At 51.3% G+C, this 18,832-nt stretch overlaps 1 protein-coding gene and 1 long non-coding RNA gene across 14 annotated transcripts in view; one reads left to right on the top strand and one right to left on the bottom strand.

Annotated features, from left to right (window-relative positions):
- Nucleotides 1-1,246: 1,246 nt before the first annotated feature.
- On the bottom strand, nucleotides 1,247-3,007 carry LOC140684601 (uncharacterized). The gene is made up of 2 exons (XR_012057078.1): nucleotides 2,872-3,007; nucleotides 1,247-1,963 (listed from the first exon to the last, which is right to left on the bottom strand). It is a non-coding gene; the product is annotated as an uncharacterized lncRNA (long non-coding RNA).
- A 140-nt stretch (nucleotides 3,008-3,147) lies between these two features.
- LHX9 (LIM homeobox 9) overlaps nucleotides 3,148-18,832 on the top strand; it is a 21,760-nt gene continuing 6,075 nt past the window's right edge. The window contains exons 1-6 of one of the 13 annotated variants that reach the window (XM_072932451.1): nucleotides 3,148-3,287; nucleotides 4,475-4,572; nucleotides 4,835-4,953; nucleotides 10,260-10,543; nucleotides 12,238-12,440; nucleotides 13,179-13,534. In XM_072932451.1, coding sequence (XP_072788552.1) covers nucleotides 10,370-10,543; nucleotides 12,238-12,440; nucleotides 13,179-13,534 — 733 coding nt within the window. In that variant the 5' untranslated portion in view covers nucleotides 3,148-3,287; nucleotides 4,475-4,572; nucleotides 4,835-4,953; nucleotides 10,260-10,369. 13 annotated transcript variants of the gene reach the window in all.

Genomic DNA, 18,832 nt, shown 5'->3' with positions numbered 1-18,832 from the left:
GCGTTGTGTGTTGTGATGTGTGGTGCTGTGCTGGGTGTTGCATGCTGCGTGCTGTGTGCTGTGTGCTGTGGAGTTTTGGTGTTTGCTGTGTATTGCTCTGTGCTCTGTGTGCTGTGTGTCGCGGTATGTGTTTCTGTGCTCTGTGAGCTCTGTGGTGTGTGTTGCTGTGTTGTGTGTGCTCTGTGTGTTGTGTGTGTTCTGTGCTCTGTGTGCTCTGTGTGTTGTGTGTTCTGTGTGCTCTGTGTGTGTTGCTGTGCTCTGTGTGCTCTGTGTGCTCTGTGTGTGTGTGTGTGTGTGTGTTGCTGTGCTCTGTGTGCTCTCTGTGTGTGTGTGTGTGTGTGTTGCTGTGCTCTGTGTGCTCTGTGTGCTCTCTGTGTGTGTGTGTGTGTGTTGCTGTGCTCTGTGTGCTCTGCAGTGTGTGTTTCTGTGCTCTGTGCTGCGTGTTTGTGTGCTCTGTGTGTGTTCTGTGTGCTGTGTGTATGTTTCTGTGCTTCATGCTGTGTGTTGCTGTGCTCTGTGCTGTGTGTTCTGTGTGCTGTGTGTATGTTTCTGTGTTCTGTGCTGTGTGTTTCTGTGCTCTGTGTGTGTTCTGTGTTCTGTGTGTATGTTTCTGTGCTCCGTGCTGTGTGTTTGTGTGCTCTATGTGTGTTCTGTGTGCGGTGTGTATGTTTCTGTGCTCTGTGTGTGTGTTCTGTGTGTTGTGTATATGTTTCTGTGCTCCGTGCTGTGTGTTTGTGTGCTCTGTGTGTGTTCTGTGTGCTGTGTGTATGTTTCTGTGCTCTGTGCTGTGTGTTTCTGTGCTCTGTGTGTGTGTGTTCTGTGTGCTGTGTGTGTGCTGTGAGCACGGCCGGCTGCCGCTCCTCACCGGCACAGGCGGATGCCCGGGGTGGCGGAGCGCTCCCGCCGCGTACCGGGAAAATCCGCCCTTTGGGATAAGCCCATCCCCTTCGACTGCTCCAGAGGATGCTCCGACGCCTCTGCACAGCGAGCTCGGCCATGCCTGGGCACCAGAGGGGGGCTCGGCCCCGGAGCCCCTCCGAGGGGAGGCGGGGAAGCCGCCGCCGGGCCGGGCCGGGCCGGGCCGGTTCCGCCGCGGGTCTCGGGCCCTCCGGCCCCGGGAGATGATCCCACCGCCTTGGGGCAGGGCCGGAACAGCTCCCTGACACGCTTGCTACCGGATTAAATCCTCGGCACTGAGGTGGGGGATGGGAGAAAGAAAGGCTCCACAGAATCGCTTGGGTTCCTGAATAATTTAAATTCTTTGTATTTGATTGAAAATCGGTCTGTTTGGCATCCAAGTTTGTAAAAACCTTCGAAAGACAAAAGAATTCGGTTTGCAAACATAATGCGAAGTATAAAGCACACCACAGATATTCATGAGCATCCAGGAGGTACTGGGCACTCCTGTACATTCGAGGCCCTTGCCAGGAGCTCCCACATCTTTGTTTCATTAACACGGAGCCCTCCTTTATTTCCTGCTAAAGTCACCGACATCCGGACCGCTGTATTTATTGTCTCGCACGGCTTCTCCCACAGATCTTCATTAAGGCTGAATGGCACTCACACAACATGTTCTATCACAGCGTCGATGAATTGCTGCGCCTAGAAAACACTAAATTAATCCCCAGCTCAAAAAGTATTCCTGAGATTAAGCTGGTCTGCTGTCTCCGCGGAGCGCTCTGCCAGCGCGGGGACTCTCAGGCCCTGGTGGCCTTTGGGACATCCCAGTGCCTCGCAGCAGCTCCATGATGGACCTTGGCTGGGAGGGTTTGGGGTTACCCGGAGGGACTGTAGTAAATGGAAAGGCTTAGGGGCTTGTTGTTGGTATTTTTGGTTTGGTTTTTTTTTTTTTTTTCCTTTTTGGTGCTTTCAAAGTTTCATTTAGATGGGAAGCTATTGTCAGTTTCCTGGTGTCCCATTTTTGATCCTTCCTCAGCTTGGGTTGAACGAAATGTCTTGAAACCTATTCCAAAGGAAAAAAAAAAGAGCTTGTACAGGCTTCCAGATGCTAAGATTTAGATCATTTGAACGTCAGCGCAGCCTTCTGGTAACAAAAAACATCCAAATGGATTTCATTTGTGTGTTAACATCCGTCAGATGGGAGAGTAGCACAGTTTAGAGCTAAAGTCTGTTTTCATGGTTTTAGCAACTGGGTCCTCATGAACATCTCGTCTGGCAAGCCAATAGGTTGAAACTACACTGAACAGACCGAGTCCAAATATCTGAAATTACTCGGAATGGTCGTGCTAACAAATACTGATGTAATGTATGAGGCTATTACTGCTGTTGATATAGCTTCGCGTGGGCATGCAAATAGGTGGAGAGGGGGTCATTGCCGGGAGAGACAGCTCTGAACGGGCCGGGCGGGCTGCGCGTCCCGCAGCAGCGGCGGGACCGGGCCCCGCACCGAGGTACCGCCCGTGGGTCCGCGTTCCGACAGCAGCAACCGAGCATCGGTGCCTGTCGCTGCCCGAGCAGCGGCCCCCGCGGCGTGCCGGGGTCCTGTCCCGGCTGTCTGCGCTGCGTGGGGAATTTGTAACGCACGGGCCGGTGCTGCTGCCGCGGCAGCAGTAATGAAATAAAGCATAACATTAGTTAGGCACGACGCAGCAGGTGGCTTATTATGAGCCTTGCCTATTCCTCTGCCTCCTGCTCCCATCAGAGCGCTGGTAACTGGGGGCAAAAAATATATATTTTGGGGGCAAAAAAAATATATTTTAGGGGATTTAGAGAATAAGAGGAGGAATGGGGCAGAATCCGCGACTGGGGCGTCCAGCGGGCCGGGGCCGGAGCCGGGGCTGGGCTTCTCCCTCAAAGTCGCAGCGATAACAAGCGTGGTGATTATGATACTAATAATTCTTATTGTTGTACCTTGGCGCAGATGGCGGCTGCTCTCTCAGGGAGGTTAAGAAGACAGCAAGTTCCATGAAGGCCGCTCTCTCCCTGCGCGCTCAGCCGCTCCCCGGCACGCACAAACAGACGGATCCAGCTACCCCTGCCTTGGAGCTGCTCTCGCTTTTGCTCGGGATGCCTTTAAACTTCCTGGTCGACAGCGGATTTAACGAAACCTTATTCTAAAAGCTCTCGCCATCCGAGCCACGGGAGCAAGACGGGTTTGCAATGGCCCCGGAGCTGGCATAGCAAGCCCTGCGTGATGGAAGCTCGCTGTCCCTGCCCTAAATCCACTCCTCCTGCAGAGACATACTAGGCTTTTAGGTTCTCCACCAGAAGTGCCCACAAAACACACACACACACCCGTGCCCCACGTCCCTGGCCGGTTTCTCCAGGTGAGCCTGTGCTGTGGCGGGATGTGCCCTTAGCTGCCCGGCCGCGTTCACGAGGGCCGCGGGCACGACCCGCCGCGGCGCCCCGGGCTGCCCCCGCTCCCCAGCCCTGCCCGCGGGGCCCCCCCGCCGGCCGGGACGGAGCCGGGGCGGGGAGAGATGCTCCCGGTGCCACCGCGCCGCTCCCCGGCTGCTGCCGAGCTGCCGGAGCGGACCGGGACCGCTGCTCTGCCCGGAGGGCACGGCCGCACCCCCGCCCGCCGGTGCGCACCCCGGCGGGAAGCTGAGTCCGCCCTGCTTCCTCCGCTCGCCGCCGGGGCTCCGCCGACAAACTCCAAGGAAGATCATTAGCATCCCCTGCCTTTTTTTTTTTTTTTTTTTTTTTTTTCCAGATAGATTACCAAGCTGGCCACGTAGACCTGAGGGTCACATGGCTCAGGGAAGAAGGACAGAAACTGTCGCAGGAGTTAAGAGGAACGGGCAAACAAAGCCAAAGCGAGAAGTCATCTCGTGCGGCTGCTGCACAAACAGCTCCCCGGCCACAGGGTCCTCGCAGGGAGCTCCTTCCTGCCAGAGCCGCTCCGCGGGGCCGGCGGGAGGCGCGGCCGCAGTCCGGCCGGGAGCGGCTCCTGCCTCCCCGACGGTCCCCGCTTCCCCCTGGGAGGAAGTGCGAGAAATGACTCCCGACCCTATATTCTTCTATTGTTTTGAGCCGGTGGATCAATTGTCATCAGTACTGTCACCCAAGAAGCAATGATTCCGATTCATCTTGGCATCTGATTTTATTCTAATGGGTTAAATTGGGTTCACTTTTACAATTATCCCAGGTTTGACTGCGTAGTATTGCATGACAACTCACAGTTTCATCGGGTTTGGCAAAGCGAGGTCGCTCCATGAATCCGTATATCATATCACATCAGATCAGGCTGAAGTTTGCTGTTTAGCGACTCCATTTGAGAGGCTTTTTATGAAAGTGGGAAGGGTTGATGCAGTCCATGGTTGGTTCAATGCGGTTTGGAAAAAAAAATGTGGAGAGATGGCAACAACCCGGGGTTTGCTGCTCAGCTGTGAATAAGCACAGAACGAAAAAAACGACGTGATGGGGAAACGCTCAGCTCGCTACAATATTTTTAACAGCCTCTCAGTCCTCGCCTTTTTTTAATTTCCTAATATGTTCTTTGCTTTATTAGTTTTATTTACAACCAGCTCCCCATTAACACCTCACCTGATTACTGAGGAGCTGAGACAGCTAATCAAGAAAATCCAGCAAACCAGCCAAAATCGAGAGGTGGGATTTAATTTTTTTGCTTTCATTCAGCCTTCTTCCTTATTTATTTATTTTGTTTTCGGAAATATTTAGAAACAAACAGAAAATAAAAGGCAGGTATCAGTGCATATTGGCGAAAGGTCAGAGGTTAGAAATTCACGTCAGCTGTGTATCAGAGGCTATGCAGAGGGCGGGAAGAGAGAGGGAGAGACGGGAGAAAAAAAAAAAAATCTTTCCACCAAGCAGCTTGTTTATTTTAATTAACATAGGGATCCTCTGCTAGGAGCAAGGAACAACCTCCATCTACTGGCTAGATCATTGCGTCTCTTCTCCATTCAAAACCCATCCCTCATCACTCATTAAGGAGGGTACAATTTTGGAAGAAGCTTCTAAGGTCTCAAGGTAAGCTCCTGCATGAGTCTTTGCTAGCAATGCAGCTATTTGGACCTCACGGATGTAATTTGCAGGGTGTTTCTTCGGCGTCGTGGTGTTGTTTGTTTGGTTGGGATTTTTTTTTACAACACAGAACGGTACTTTCCCCAGGTGTATTCGCAGATAACCTTTCATGCATCTACGTTTTAACAGAAAAATAGCTCAGCTTGAGAAGCCTGAGCCTTTCAGCTCAATTAAAAAAAATGCCCCTTCTTTTGTGCTTCTTTTATTTTTTTTCTTTTTAATGGAATTACTTCTTTCACCTGTCTGTAATCCAGTCTGTAAGGGATTCCTTTTCAAAAGCAGTAAAATATGATCATTTCCAATGGCTTAATTAGAAGCGGAGTGCAAATACGATTACTGCTAATACCAGACAACTATGGAGCTGACAGTGCTGAGGTCCTGGGTGGTGAACAGTTTCATGTTAGACAATAATCTGCCTATCCTGCTTTCTTCTGGCTGTGTGATCACTTGTCTGTGGTCACAGCGCTTGGCTATGGAAGATATTTGGGATTACTATGTAAAGCACCTAGTTGTTTCTTATTTAAATATCATCTCCCTAAGCAGAAGAATACGTGTCTTAATTGACATGTTTTCAGATTTCCGGGAGCTATAAGCACATTGGAGGTTTGGGGAGTTTTAATCCGATGCCGGTTACGGTTAAAGACACCCTGCGCTCGTGTCCCTCGCACGGCCAGCTCCGCACAGCCTGGCAGGGAGGAGAGGGGCTGGTGCCCGTCTGGCTGCCATGCACCGGCTTTAACATGTCCCTAGCACAGCGATCCGAAAGTTGCTTTACGGAACACTCGAGAGGACTCAAGGGAGGAGAAAGATGGTGATGGTAAAATAAAATACGTTGTATCTGACTCCGAAGTGGAATTTTAAGGCATGTCTTTAAAAAGAGAAAATAATATTTTAAATTGAGATTAAATAAACCGCAACCTATTTGAATACTGAAAACGGTATTAGTTACATTTGGTGGCACCACCAAGAGATGTAATTCTATTCAAATTTTCCTTCTTTGTGTCTAGATTGGTTTCAGTGCCCGCGGACTTTACAAAGAGATGAAACTGATCATTAAGAGCACTGCACTCCACCACAAGCTCGTAGAGCAGAAAATAGCGTTAGGATTTAAAAATAGACCTGGCTTTAACCACCCGACTCGCAGGCAACAGGATCGTAATCCTGTTGCTGTTATTACTACGCGCGTTAAATTTCTGGAAATGATTAAACTGGAAGCGTCTTGAAAAGTTCAGGTGCTGATGGAGAGGGTGTGAAGCTTTGGTGCCCTGCGGGGCGGGAGGCGGCCGCCTCGGGCAGTGCCCTGCGCCTGCAGCCGGACACGCCACGGCCTCAAATGCGGCAGGCGAAATCCAAACCCCTTCTCCTCAAAGAACACCTCCTCCTCCCGACCCCCACCCCCCGCCTGAACACCCTCCCCTTTCTCCTAATTATTGTTGGTCAATTATTAATTTGCATATAGACCTTGTCCTAAATCCTCCGAACTAAACACAAGATCGTTCACGCTGTGATAGGCTTTAGCCCGTAGCCCGTGGCCAGGGAGAAGGCGGGCTCGCTGGCAGAGCGGATCGCAGGGACCGCAGGCTGAAATCTTCCCAGGGCACACGCTAATTGCCAAGGTGGAAGGGGCTCCAGGCAGCGCCCGCGGAGCTGCGGGCAGCCGGGCCAGCGGGATATCCGCGGGAGCTCTCCAGCCCTGCGTGGGCAGGCAAACGCTCTACCTGTGGAAACCTCCCTCATCCTCCCCATCAGCCCCCCACTAGCTTGGGGAGTTCGGGTAGAGCCTCACAGAATGGAAAAAACCGAGAGCGCCTGTCACGTTACTTAAATATTCTGAATAGTGCACATCAGATATTCTTTCTCAAATGCTACGGCAAAAGGAGATAAAAGCGCCCTGCGATGAGAAACTGTCGTTCACAGGCAAAGTGCTAATGCCTATGGATTCATGAGGGACAGGCTCGTAGATTTGGATTTTAGGTTTCCTGTCGTGTTCTTTGTGAGCTTTTCTCTCCCCCACCCCCCAGCAAACCAGCAAAACTGTACGGAATCCCTCGTGCTATAATGGCAACCTCTCGCTACCAGCCTGCCTTAGAGCAGCGGAGCTCCAGTTCACAGCGAGGAATGAGATCTCAGGAACATTGAAATAGATTTACCTTGATCTCCTACAGGCCTTTTGGAAATGGAGAAGTCACGTTTGATGCTAGCAACAAACTTTTTGTGTCCCTTTAGGTAAGAAGTGGTCTGCCAGCATTAGGATGTTAATCAGAAAACGCCTTGGAAACCCCTGGCCTCCCTTACTGGAGCAGCAGTAGCTAGTAGCGTATCCTTAACCGTACCTGATGGAGCAGAAAGAAAGGACCCTCTAATTAATTAAGTGTGTCTAACCGGAGGAGGCTCAGTCATTTCTGAGTTTTGTTATGAGTCTGCCCAATTACTCCTAACGGCGCCGTCGAGCTAAGGTAGAGACGGGAATTTAGCAAGCAATATTTTCCGTGTCTCTGCCTTGGATGCTTTGACGCCGCACCTGCAGAGCGTTTCGGTGAACCCGAGACAGCAAACGCGAGATAAATGGGGGAGAGGGCAGCGGTGCCCGCACCCGAGGCACCCGAGGCGAGGGCACAATCTGCTCGGGGGGCACAGGATCCCCACTTTAGCTGCCGATGGAACTGGGCCCGGCGGCAGCCGGGGGCTTGCCCCAGACCCCTCCCCGCTCCCGGCGGGCACGATGAGTTTGACGCTGCTCAGCCCGGCCGGGGCGCGGTCACAGCGGGACGGCGGCGGCGCTTCCGAGAGGGCTCCGCGGGGCCGGCCCGGCGGGTGGGGGTCGGCGAGGCTCCTGCCTGGCACATGCCGGGGTGCCTTTAGCAGCCCGAACGCCACGGGAAATGCAGGCCATTTCCAGGAGAGCACATGCAACGTGAAAACAGGGTCAGGGTGAGTTACCCCGACAACATAAATGGAGGAGGATAAAGAAAAATTTCCTTCGGAGGGGAAAACACCCAGAACAAACCCTGAACCTGCTTGTAGAGTGCAAAGACTATATGCAACGATTAGAAACAAACTCGTCTCTAAGGGATATTTTTTGACCTCTGTCGACAGCCACCGCTGCGATTCTCCGAGCCAGGCGGGCGCACACCGGCGGTACCTGCCGGGCGCAGGACGAACCGGGCGAACCCTCCCGCCCTGGGGTTTGCCCCCGCCCGCAGCGCCGCCGCCCCTCCCTTCCCTTCCCTTCGCTTCCCTTCGCTTCCCTTCCCTTCCCTCCTCCCGGGCCGCTCCACAAAGCCGCCGGCCCCGCATCAGTGCAGGCCCGGGCCCCGCAGCCCCGCGGGGGAGGCGGGCGCGCTCCCGTTCCCGGCGGGGCTGCGGGAGAGAGGGAAGCACCTCCGCCCGTCTGCCCGAGCAGCCGGGGCGTCCCGGAGCGGCGACGGGCAGGAGGAGGTGGAGGAGGATTGGGGATCCCGAGCGAATAGCTCCCGCATCCCGGATTGAATCACCTTGTTTATTTTTCCTGATGTCTTATTGTGCTAATTGACTTGTTTTCTCCAAGGAAAGCCTATCTTTTCCTCCTCCTTCCCCACACACAGATATTTATTTTCTTCCAGTCCGGGAGTGCTCTGCAGAAGACTACGGCTTCTGGAGGGATCTGCCCTTTTTAAAGGAGATTCCCTCAGCCCTTTTTGAGACTCGTTGGTTTTATAGCTATTACTCTCTTATTAAAACACACACATATATACAACACATTGATTTCCATCCAAAAGGGCTAATTACATTACTTACAGTAAATAGCAGCCCTGCTGTCCAGGGTCTAGTGTGCCAACAGAGAAAAAAAATCCCGGCTTATTTCACTTGATTGACTTCATCTTTGTGTGAAATTGTGTTTTATGAGCTGTATTCTGGCACTCGGAGGAATGTAACAACATTCAATCTGCAAATAACATTAATTTTAGCTACTTAGGGGAAAGAGAGGGGAGGAAACTTGCTGCTTGAATCTTGGGTTACATGGAAGAGGTGACTCGAGGAGCCCCTGAGGATGGCTCTGGGATGCTTTGGAAAGGAAGTGGGGGCTGGGGTACTTCTTTCACTAGTCGCGCTAGGGTTTGGTGTGGAGTGTTCCCCAGGGAGCAGGGAGCGCAGGACTGCCGCCAGGAAGATCCTTCAGTAGGGATCGAGGTGTCAGGAAACAGCCAGCAGCTGTTTCAGGGAAAGGCAAGGAAGAGTGGTGTGAAAAGTAAGTAGGAAAACGGGGAACGGAGGGGAGGGAGAGCAGACAGAGAGATTAGCCTGGAAGGAATGCATCGCCCGGTGCCCTGCACACAATGATCGCTCGCAATCCGCTGCCGGGGAGAGGGAGAGGGAGAGGGGAGAGAGTCCCACCAGGGCGTCCCCGGCCGGCCGGGACTGGCCCGCGGAGTGCCCGCGGAGAGGCCGCATCCTGCTGCGAGGACGGGCGGGGGCACCGCGGGCAGCGGGGCGGGCAGCGCCCCGGGAAAGCGCTCGAACTGGCCGGGCCGGCGCTGCCTCCGCGGCTATCCTCAGCCTCAGCACCTCTGAGTGCCCGGGGCCCGCCGCAGCGCTCCGGCCGCTCCGGCCCGCCTCGGCTGCCCGGCACCGGCGCTCCTCTTCCTTCTCCCGCTGCCGCGGCGGGGCCGGCACGGCGGGGCCGGTACGAGCGGAGGCTCCCGCGGCGCGGCCCGGGGGGAGCGGGGCCCCGGGGGCAGAGCGGGCCACCCTGCCCCTCGCCAGGCGCCGTCGCCGCCAACTCCCGGGACTCTGTGTTTGGGGGAGGTAATAAATCCCACCCCACCCACAGCCCCGACCGTAATGTTTGTCACTGCTTGCCCATCACTAGGGGTTGAGAGGAGTATGACAGGTCTTTGTTGTCTGAATAAAAATCAGTGGCAGCTCAAGGGAGAGAACTCCTCCTACTAAATTATCAAAAATGGGCTGGCTTTAGTCTCTTAACAAATTGGACAGAGCTCCGGAAAGCAGCAGTCCCAAATCCAACCTACAGGCACTGGGAACTTTAAAGCAACCAGGGACTGCTGAAAATAGCACTTCTTTTTGCTTTCTTTGTATTCAAAACTATATCCTTTCCCGACTGATTCTACTGCCCCAAGTCCAAGTCTCTCCAGCCAGAAGCCCCCAGCTCTCCAGAACAGTAACAGATCCTTTAGCTACCTTTTATTATTTTATTTTTTAAACTAATTATTATTACATTTTCTCCCCCTTGTTTGTTTTCTGCACATCTTCAGGAAGCCCTCAGTGCTTGCGCAAAGAGAAGCTCCTATTTGCAACTTCCCTCCCTGCGCTGTGCGCCTCGGTGTAAACATTTTGGATGATCTAAAGACTCTGGGGTCTGTATATGGAAATAGTGGGGTGCAGAGCAGAAGAAAATACTTGTCCTTTCCGTCCCCCAGCCATGCTTTTCCACGGGATCTCCGGAGGCCACATCCAAGGAATCATGGAGGAGATGGAGAGGCGATCCAAGACCGAGTCCCGCCTGGCCAAAGGGGGACAGATGAACGGCCGAGATACGGTAAGAATGGAGCTGGCGCTCTTTGCAAGGGAATCCCTGCAAGCATGGACCCGCATCGGGACATACCCTGACTTTGGGGAAGAGAAAGACGCTGCTTCCCTCTGTCCCTTCCCTGTCACCCCTTGTTTGTGGAACCCCTTCCGACGCTCCCTGTAAACCCACCCGTAAGGCTGGGTGCTGTGCTGGCCAGGCTCGGTTTTATATTTGTCTAATCCATGTCGCTGCGTGTGCTCTCTGGATTAGCGGGGAAACTGTTCTAAACCGTAAGAGGGACGGGGTTTCAGCCCTTGTGGCGGAGCAGTCTTTTGGCCCGGTTCGGCTGCCTGCGGCCGCTCTGCCCCTGCGAGCAGGGCTGCAGCTGGAGCTCCCGAGGTGTGCTTTATTTTTATTCTGCGCTTCTGGCACCTCCTAAATTAAACCTCAAACCGCGACTACTTACTTTACGTAACTGTCTTTGGTCTGAAGTGTGTGATTGATACAGAGGCACCGCTCTCTCTGAGTGTTATGCCGGCCGAATACTTTGCTTAGAAAGTATCATCTCCTCTTTACTTACTCAAAAGGACCAAAGTTTTCAGATATATACTAAGGGATGGCGGAGAAATCGAGTGTCACGCTGGGCTTTGTGCAAAGCGAGATCTCCGTTTCTCCAACTTGTAGGGCTTCCGCCGATCGCGCACAAGGCTCTGCACACAAAGTAACGGCCTGGAAAACTGTTTTAAGGTTTTGGGACATAGGGTCCTTTACCCCCTCTCTTAAATAAACTCATGCTTTGTTACATGAGGATTTGAAATGTAAATTTAACTCACCTTTCCATTGCTAAAAAGGAAAAAGGGCAAGGAACACAACTTCAGATGGAAAAATGAATGCGGAGTTGCCACTTTAAAACAGTTTAGACTTTACAACAAGATGTTTGGGATTTTTCCCCCTGTTACTTTATCAGCAGAAGCTGCCCCAAGTTTCACGGCCGAGCTTTTGTCTCCGCCGTCCCTCTGTCTCCCTTTGTCCCGAGCGGCACTCCTCGTGGGGAGCAGATCAATGGGAACTCGCAGAAATTTACTGAGAAAAAGATACTAGTCTGAGCTGAAACCCGCCTGTGCCACCTTTCTGCCCACATCCCTGGCCGGGCTGGGGAGCGTTCATACTCGCTGCTCTTTACACCAACCACCTGTCTCCTTTCTCTTACTCCTGTTTTAAAAGGCCTATATTTCTTTAGAGACGCGGCTGCGGCTAGTTTAAATAAGTGTGAAAATTTACCATACAATGAGTGCAAGCCTGAACCCTCTGCCATAAACTTTAGGAACAGCAAACCGTTATTTTTCTGCTTTAAAGTGCTGTTCCTGTGAAGTGCTTTAAGATTACAACGCTAAAAAAAATGGGGAAGCCTCAGACTTTAAGTTCAGATCCTTAGAAAATAATGGGCTCTGCTTTTCCTACTGCGGCCTAATCCATTGCTTTCACGTATTGAAATGACGTGAGATCGTTAGGAAAGGTTTACTGTGAATCACGGTAAGCACTTTACTAGCGGGGATGGTCCCGGTTCCCCCTTAAACTTCCCGCCGGGAGCCGGGAGTTCGGTCCCAGCAAGCCGTGCCTTTGTACGAGCCCCGGGCCCTGCGCAGGACCCGTCCCCAGCCCGGCCTGCCTGCCTGTCTTTCTCTCCCTGTCTCATCCCTTGTGGTGTGGTTGTTTTGCAGAACATGCCCCCCATGAGCCCCGAGAAGCCTGCTTTGTGTGCTGGTTGTGGAGGGAAGATCTCAGACAGATATTACCTGCTGGCTGTTGACAAACAATGGCACCTCAGGTGTCTTAAGTGCTGTGAATGTAAACTGGCTTTGGAGTCAGAACTCACCTGCTTTGCCAAGGACGGCAGTATTTACTGCAAGGAGGATTACTACAGGTACAGCAATCAGTCCTCATGGGTTCAAAACACATCCCCTCAAAAGGCACTGTGAACCGAAAGGCTCTTTTCTCCACACGGGCTTTCAAAGGTAGCTTTTCGCAGTCAGCGATTCCTTAATCCTTAGTCCCCTCAGAAAAGTCTCGCACGTTTCCGAGCTGAGCGGGCCGTCAGGGGAGCGCTGACCGAGCATGTGTGGCGGTGCACAAACAAGCCAAGGCTCTGCCGCTGCTCGGCGGTTTCCCTCTGTAAAGACCCGACCGAAATTCCCGTCTGGCCGCAGCCTGCCGGTTTTCCCGAGGGCCGGAGCCCGCCCCGCCCAGCCCCGCGGCCGGGCCCGGGGAGCGGGCCCCGCTGTGTCGCAGCTGTCCCGCCGGCCAGCGCCCCGCGGCCCTTCTCGTCCTGACAGGAGACCGGGAGAGCGGGCCCGGTTCCCCCGCTGCGGCCGCCCGGGCCGTGCTCACGGGCAGCGGCAGGGCCTTCGCCACAGCCCTGGCAGAACCGGTCAGCTCGGCGGGGAGGGCGAGGCGCTCCCGGAACCTCAGGGCCCGTTCTTGGGGCTGTCCCTACGGCAGGCGGGCCAGGGGCCACAGCCGGTGTCACGGGCCGTCCTGGGGCCGGGGGGCGCGCCCTGTCGGGGACAGGCTCCCTCACGTGGCCGGGAGGGAAGGCGGGAGGCACCGGGGCAAGCTCTGCCCTTGCCGTTCTAGTTGATGCCCACTTTTCTGTTTCCTTCAGAAGGTTCTCCGTGCAGAGATGTGCCCGCTGCCACCTTGGGATCTCAGCCTCTGAAATGGTCATGAGAGCCAGGGAATCGGTTTATCACCTGAGCTGCTTCACCTGCACCACCTGCAACAAGACTCTGACCACGGGCGATCACTTTGGCATGAAGGACAACCTGGTTTACTGCAGGGCCCACTTCGAGTCCCTTTTGCAAGGAGAATATCCCCCTCAGCTGAGCTACACCGAGCTGGCTGCCAAGAGCGGAGGGCTGGCCCTGCCTTACTTCAACGGCGCTGGCACGGTCCAGAAGGGGAGGCCCAGGAAACGAAAGAGCCCTGCCTTGGGAGTGGACATCGTCAGCTACAACTCAGGTGGGAAACACACGCCGAGTCTGCCTCCCTCTCCCCCGAACAGAGCGTTCTCGGGCTTCCCCTCAGCCAGACAGTGCGTGAATAACTCAGCCAGGCCAAATCTTGCTTAACCATTGGAAAATCAAACAAACAGCCCTCTGAGGGTTGGAGCATTTGCAGGAAAGCTAACAGCAGCCCTCCTCAAAGGCTGTCTTCGCTTATTAATGTCAAAGACCCAAACTTAGCCACTTCCCAGGGTAAAGGCAAAAAAAAAAAAAAAAAAAAAAAAAAAGCCCAAAGTAACCACAACCCCCCCCCCCCCAAAAAAAAATACCCCACAAAAAACCAACCCAACCCCAAAACCACATAGCTTCCTCTGTTGGAATCTCAGAGATACAGTTATCATTATTAATATTTGATTAGCTAAAAAAATTTCACCACTTAAACCTCAAATTATGAGTAACCAAATGAATCAGTAAAAATTAGAATAAAAGTTATATATATATGGCTCCTACAATGCCAATGTAGTATGCATATAACTCGATTTATATATTGAATTTATAGTGATTAATTCTTCAGGCTGAATAATTCTGTTTTACTGACACATAAATGATCAAACTGTACAAGAGGTCAACGAATAAATGTTGTTTCCTGTAACTAAACCCTAACAAATGTAATTAAGGAGAATGAGTTCTGTTCTCTCAGCAGTAGGAAAGGAACAAGTGTTGCCCTGTATTAAATATCCTCTATAACTCCAGTCACTTGAGTATCCAAACCGTGTATTAACAGTGCTAGTGGCCAGAGGTAAAGGAGTTTCAGGTATGACCAAGCAGTTGAGGCAGAGTTTCATTAGATGGAGGACGAAAGCAGGAAGGGTAAATACGAATTGGCAAACTCCCGACTCCAAAATCGTTTCAGGGAAACTTAAGAGTCTCACGGACGGTAAGAGAGGAAAGAAAGCCGTGGGAAGCAGGAGTGATGCAAGGTGTGCTTCCCCGTGAAGCGTGGAGCCGTCCCGGCTGGGGCAGGGGGCCGGGGGCTCCGGGCCAGGGCTGCGGACCGCGGGCCCCACCGGGGAGCCGGGACAGGGGTCAGGGCCTCCCCTTCCGACAATCGCGGGTCGGCAGCAGCGCGCAGCCCTCGGCCCGGAGCTCCCTCTCCTGCGCCAAGTTCAACCCGCTGCCACTCGGATCCATAAGGAATCTTCCACCGCCCCCCTGCCCTCCCCACCCCTCCCCCGGCACCTCCTCTGGGGCCGCTCGTGAAACGGGCTTTAGCTGGGAACCAGGGAGCTGTGCAAGGCGATTTCATCTCCTCTGATGCGTAGACCTTGGAGCCAGGGTAATCACTGCGCTAATTGTTCCTTGTTAATTGAAGATGACATTGGAATCCCTGGCTACGGAGCGGCTTCCAATCAATCCTGAAAGCTGCTAAAGAAAAGGGAACCTGTAGCCCAGCCAGGATTCATTCAGCCCCAGCTTCCAATGGTGGATTTCCTGTGCGCCCGCTCTCCGCTCTGGTCTCTATCCCTGGTCCACACAGCATCACCCGATTCTCCAGATTCCTAAAGGGAAATAATCCTAGGGACAATTTAGCGTTAAAATTACAATCAGAAGTTATGGTAAAATGAAGAGTTGTGGATATGATAAGCGCCCCCTTAAACTTCAGATCAGGACTCAAGAGAGACATTATTTGCGAATGCAGACATAATCTTTGTGTGCTGGTCTTAAAACTCCCCTTCTTTACAACAACGGGCCATATAAGATGTACCACTGACTCCAAATCAGATTAAAAAGCACCGCCCATTATGAAAACACAGCTCATTGCATTGAGAACTCATAGAATCCTCCGGGCAACGGAGAGAATAAAGAACAAACCAAAACAAATCAACAAACGCTCTGATGCTTTGGACTCAGGCTAGATGGCTGAGAAAGCTCTTCTGTTAGGGCCGTGATTTTATTCTTTTTTATAAGCATTATCTAGCTATGTCCAGGGTTGACACATGGTCGCAAAAAAGTTTGTAGCCAAACCGTGCATCCGGTGCAAACGGCTCCAGCTCACTGACCCGCTGCGCCCCAAATCCAGGGGGGGGGGTAAAGCGAATCTGGAACAGCTACGAAATTAGTAGAAGTAGATGAAACCGCTTCTTGAGAGAAAAAAGTCTCTAACTAATTGGCAGACACTTCCTTACACACATTTTTCGTTCTCTGCCCTGTGACTCAGTAACTGCTCTTGCACGTAACCATTTACAAAGGGCAAGCACTCCGCAGAAATTAAATGTGGGGTGCGTGGCTGCCGCCTCGCGAGGGAGCAGCGGGCCCCGCAGCCCGGGCCGCGGCGGCGGGCGGTGTCCGGGCCGTGTGGCGGTGTCCGGGCCGGGTGGCGGTGTCCGGGCCGTGTGGCGGTGTCCGGGCCGGGTGGCGGTGTCCGGGCCGTGTGGCGGTGTCCGGGCGTGTGGCGGTGTCCGGGCCGTGTGGCGGTGTGCCGCCCCGCGGGGATGGGCACAGCCCGGGCACAGCCCTGCCCCGCGCACCGCCCCCGCGCCAGGCGCACCAGCCGGACAGCACCGCGCTCCGCAGCCTGGCCCGCAGCTCCGGGGCTGGGGGCACCGCGGCTGGGACCTCCCCAGTAAGCCCAGTACCTCCCCAAACAGTCCCAGCCGCCGTGTCCAAACCATGTGCCAAGCCATTATGGAAAACGACCCCGAGCTTTAAAAACGAAACTCCGATGGAGCCAACAGTTTCACCCAGCTGAGCATGAGCATGTGTGTATTCACAGCCATGCAGCAGGCCCTGGCTTAGATTTGTGAGCACATTATGTTACAGGGGAGCTGAGCCCTAGTCCAGAATGGAAAATCAGACTCTGCTGCAGAATCTACAACAGTTTTTCTATTCCGTATTTTGTTTGCTAGTTTAATTTCTTTTTCACAGACCCTCAGTTGTAAAGTGGAAACACAACAGTAAATAACTCAAAATGTTATGAGGTAGAAACCACTCATACTTGCAAGCTGTCTGGAATTAATGTGAAAAATGGAAGAAACTATTCAAAAGTACTTAAAACATTCAAGACTTTCTCTATATTACATCTTATATCATATAATTAATATGTATTTTAAGGGAAACTGTGTTGACTTACAGCTTAGAGGATATAGAAATGAGATGGTGAAGAAGATTTCCTTAAGAAAATATTTTACACATGTGTTCCTCAAAGAGCTATTTACTTTATTTCATTATGTGTGTGTGTGTGTGTGTGTGTGTGTGTGTGAAAAACTATGAAGAGTTCACTTGAAGAATTCCTGACAATAAGAAGCAAACTGTTCTAGCTCTTTTGAAAGCAAAAATTAAACAATCCTGCAATCCTGCTGCAAAGAAATGAGCAGAGTCTTGCTGGACTTTGTGCTTTCCCTTAGTTCTCCAGGAGACAGTGTAAAACTCTTCTCTATGATGTGACCAAACCACACAACACTGTATAAAACAGAGTGAGCTGTAACCATTACATAAACCAGGATTGTCTGAGCCCCCTTCTCATTTTCTCTTGAAAATAAAAACCAAAATAAAGTAGACCACTGACAAAAAGAAAAAGAAAAGGAAGAAAAAAAAAGAGTAGAGCACAGAAAGAAAGGCAGTAAGCAGGACAGAGGAGCCTGAGGAACTTTGTGAGCGGCCCAAGAAAAACAACACAAACAAGCAGCTTGCAACTCTGAAGTAAAACCTGAGGACTGAATTCTGGTACTCTGATTTATGTCAGCTCATAAGTTACAGCCCACGCAGTTTGACTGAAGGCAGTGTGATTGCTTGTGAAAACAAGTAGTAAATACAATCCAAATCTGGTCTGAAATTGTTTTTAAGGCAACTTTCAACTCCTGGTCTTTTCAGAAGTGTCAGCTTACTTTGTTTGAAAGTACAGATATGCTTCTTACCAAGACGAGGAGCAAAGCTAGCTATAATTAAATATTCACCTGATTTTCTGTCAAAGTGTTGTCTTACCAGCATCTGTTCATGTTGACTTGTCTTATAATTCAAAAGAGAAAACACCTTCAAGAAGCTTTTTATTTTCTTGTGGTTTCAAGTTGCTTTGCCTCTGTTTTCAGCACTGCCGACTTCAGTCTCTGTATTGTGTGCCTTCCCTCTTTCTCTTCTCTTTCTCTCTCTCTCTCTCAGTTAGGAATGGGGATCAGCTAGGCCTTTTAAATAATCCAGTAACTACTGGAAAGCAGTTCAAAAATCAAAATGAGCAACTAATGAAACTGTCTAATTTACAGATATTCTGAAACATTTTTAATTAGCTCTTCTTTAATTAATATTCCCTGCTATGATGACACCATTACTTTTCTCCTGTGTGACTGAACTATCTTTATAAAATGAGATCCTAGAAATTGCTAACTCTTTTGTTTAATTTGAAAAGAAAAGCACAGATGCATTTCTTACTTTTCTTTTTGCTAATACTGTAATTTCTTTCTCCAATATGAAGTAACGATGCTACCATCCCAAAACAGCTGCAACCCTCGTGTACAATTCACACCCACAAACATGTAATCTGAAACAAACTTATCTTTTATAGACACTTTGAAAATACTGAATCAGGGAGAGAAGAGAAACTCTTCAAGTTTTGAGCCCCTAGCTGCTTGCTGGTAGAAATGTCCTAAACTAGTACTGATTAAGACCTACTGCTGATTGGGACTGGGGGTCTGGATCAAATATTGATGCAACTGTTTCCTGGATATGTTTTACAGATGAAGGGCTTCAAGCAGTTCATATGAACTCCCAGGCAGAGTCCAAAGCGTTCATTTTATCAGCAAAAAAATCAGCTTTCTTGATGAACTGTCATAACAAACTTTCCTGCTTTACATCTCTTTTTATAGGTGCTTGTGATTTGGGGGAAAAGCTCAGGAATATTCAAAATGCTGGTTTGACCTTTTCTCTCAAGCTAACAATGTTTCAATGAATAAGATTTCAAAATCTGAATGAGATTTCAAATGACTCTTTGACTGCTCAAAGCAAAACCATCACCTCAGGGAAAAGACTTGTTTGAAAGAAATGCCAAAGGAGGGCAACTTTCAAAGTCTGCCCTTAGTAGGTACAGGCCTGGGGGACATAGGATAAGGGTAGGAAATGATAATATTCTGGATCTCTTTTGGTCTCATCAATTATCACATCTGTACTTATCCTTGTACCATCTTAGTCCTTCCTTCCTTCCTCCCTCCCTCATTTTCTCCCTTCCTTCCTCCCTTCCTCCACTCCTCCTTCCCTCCTTCCTTCCTTCCTGTTACTCAAGATTTTTGCCTTGATTCATTTATCCTACATGATGCAAGGCCACTAA

This window comes from Taeniopygia guttata, chromosome 8 (genome assembly GCF_048771995.1).
Source record: "Taeniopygia guttata chromosome 8, bTaeGut7.mat, whole genome shotgun sequence".
NCBI lineage: Eukaryota > Metazoa > Chordata > Aves > Passeriformes > Estrildidae > Taeniopygia > Taeniopygia guttata.
The sequence above is the reverse complement of the archived record's forward strand: the minus strand, read 5'-3'. Positions and strand labels throughout refer to the sequence as shown.